Source organism: Portunus trituberculatus, chromosome 1 (genome assembly GCF_017591435.1).
Source record: "Portunus trituberculatus isolate SZX2019 chromosome 1, ASM1759143v1, whole genome shotgun sequence".
Lineage (NCBI taxonomy): Eukaryota > Metazoa > Arthropoda > Malacostraca > Decapoda > Portunidae > Portunus > Portunus trituberculatus.
In genome coordinates this window covers 4,980,248-4,982,747 of record NC_059255.1, presented here as the reverse complement: position 1 = coordinate 4,982,747, position 2,500 = coordinate 4,980,248, and the positions used below count along the sequence as shown (strand labels likewise).

The window sequence follows — 2,500 nt, the reverse complement described above, 5'->3', positions numbered from 1 at the left end:
GGCGGCGGTGCTGCGCGCCAACGCCTGGCTCTACCACTACTACACCGTGCACTCCAAGCTGCAGTACGGCCTCGCCTACGACGCCGCCGCCGCCCACGCCGCCGCGCACGCCGCCGCCACCGCCCACCGCGTGCACGCCTACTACCCGCCCGTCGTCACCTATCAGGTGGGTGCCTGCAACACGGCGCACGCGTGCCCTTGGGGAAGGGCCGCCTCCTGAGGTCCACGGGCCACCAAGCCGCCCCGCCCCATCCCTCAGTGCCTGGCGCCCCGCCCCGGGCACTGGCCGGCCACAAGAGGGAGGGGGCGGGGAGCTGTAGCCTGTGGGCCTCACCTGTGTGCGGGGCTGACGGAGTGGTGGGTGGGAGTGAGTGAAAGAGTGAGTGAGTGAGTGAGTGAGTGAGTGAGTGAGTGAATGAGTGAGCGAGAGAATGAGTGAGTGACTTCGTCATTGAGTGATTGAGTGAGTGAGTGAGTACTGAGTACTGGATGCAGGCGCCACAGCAGGGAGGAAGGAGGAGGGGAGAGGGAGTAGGGGACAGGCAAGCAGGCAAGAAGGGAGGGGAGGGGGATGAGGTGAGGGACAGGGAGGGGTGAGGGGCGCGCCGTGACTCTTCTCTCCCCCCAGACGGACGCCGCAGCGGCTCCCTACCTGCCCTCCACGGCACTCACCAGCGGCGCCAGCCACCTGCACGCCGCCACGCCCGCCGCGGCGCCGCACCCGCTGTCTTCAGCCTACGCCGCGGCGCAGCTGCAGCACTACCATCATCACCACCACCACCACCACCACTACTCATCACGCCAGCAGCAGCAGCAACAACACCAGCACCAGCACCAGCAGCAGCAGCACCACCACCACCCACAGACGCCGGCGCCAGGCGGCCTCGACTACCCCAGGGACGGCGCCCCCGCCTGGGGCTCTCCCGACGCGCCTGCACACACGCACGCCCACGCTGCTACCCTCGCGCCCGCGCCCGCGCACCGCCCGGGCAAGAAGGGCTCCTCGCCCCTCGCCTCGCCTCGCCGCTCGCCGCTCACACCCGTGGCGGCGGCGGTGGCGGAGGGCGGCGGCGGCGTGGCGGTGGCGACACCCGTGGCGGTGCGGGTGGCATCCCGCGGGACACACAAGGGCGCGGCATCGCCGGAGCTGCGGCCCGAGGCGCCCTGGAAGGCGTCGCCCACACAGGAGGTGCCAGAGTACCCAGACTTCTCTTACGTCACGCCGCCCTACCCCGCCGCCGCCACGCCCACGCCCACGCCCGCACACACGCCCACGCACACCAACACCAAGCTGCACGCCTTCACATTCGACGCCGCGCACGACGCTCTTGGCCGCGACCAGCGTGTGCCCTCCCTGGAAGCAGGGGAGCTGCCCCCCTGGACCACAGACCTCTCCCCCCACCGCGCCGCCCCCTGGCTTCCCGCCCTCGACGACCCTCCCGTCCCCCTCAGGACCCTGCACCCCGCGGCGCTGTGAGCCTGTGTCCGTGTGTGTGTGTGTGTGTGTGTGTGTGTGTGTGTGTGTGTGTGTGTGTGTGTGTGTGTGTGTGTGCCACGGACGCCTGTGTCGCGCACACAGGCGTCTCGTCGGCCACGGCAGGAGGTAAGGAGAGAACACCCTATCACCACTCCCCCCCACCCCCTCACACTCCCTCCCACACAGCCATGCCTCCGCCAGGAGCGGCGGCACCAGCAGCCGCAGCAGCAGCAGCAGCAGGGCGGGGTGTGGGGCGGGGCGGGCTGTCTGTACAGACCCTTAGACCGATAGACACCCCGATAGATACACTAGACCCAGAGAGAGAGAGAGAGAGAGAGAGAGAGAGAGAGAGAGAGAGAGAGAGAGAGAGAGAGAGAGAGAGAGAGAGAGAGAGAGAGAGAGAGAGAGAGAGAGACGGTGTGTGTACTATAACAATGTGCAATCTTTACCCTGAGAGTTATATATAAATACACAAAATATATATCATTCTATTTACATAATGACCTTGTGTTTTATTGTCTGCGTTAGAGCGAGTTCACACCTGTCACTGTGCTGGGGGGGGAGGCAGTGCTAACCGCTGGAAGTCTAGACAGAACCTTGACACCCGGAACACCTTCACACACAGCGGCTGGGAAGTATGGGCTGGTTGGCTCGCATATCTTAGAAGCAAAATATCCATCTTGACTATACACGACTGCGATCAAATTAAATCCTGACAAGTGTTTAATCCTCACCTCCAACAACACCCAGCACAGAGGGAAACAGGAAACTGGGAAACAGGGAAACTGGGAAACAGGGAAACAGGGAAACAGTCAGCGGAGAGAGACAGGCTGGCAGCGATCTCATCTATTGTAATTACACTAGCAAATTTTTGTTGTACTAATCATTTCTCGGGTCCCAGACATGCTATTTGTCCCTCACTGCCTCCAACACCTCCTCTGCCTCTAGACACCCAACGGTTCAAACCTAACCTAACCTAACCTAACCTAACCAAACCTAACCTGACCAAACCTAATCTATTAC

At 63.1% G+C, this 2,500-nt stretch overlaps 1 protein-coding gene across 2 annotated transcripts in view; it reads left to right on the top strand.

The window, feature by feature from the left end:
* Positions 1–1,980, top strand: part of LOC123515389 (single-minded homolog 2-like) — a 19,932-nt gene extending 17,952 nt beyond the window's left edge. For both annotated transcript variants that reach the window (XM_045274033.1, XM_045273953.1), the window contains exons 7-8: positions 1–166; positions 629–1,980. The exon at positions 1–166 is cut by the window's left edge and continues 295 nt beyond it. In XM_045274033.1, the coding sequence (XP_045129968.1) occupies positions 1–166; positions 629–1,477 (1,015 nt within the window). In that variant the 3' untranslated portion in view covers positions 1,478–1,980. The remainder of the gene's footprint in view (positions 167–628) is intronic.
* Positions 1,981–2,500: the final 520 nt, after the last annotated feature.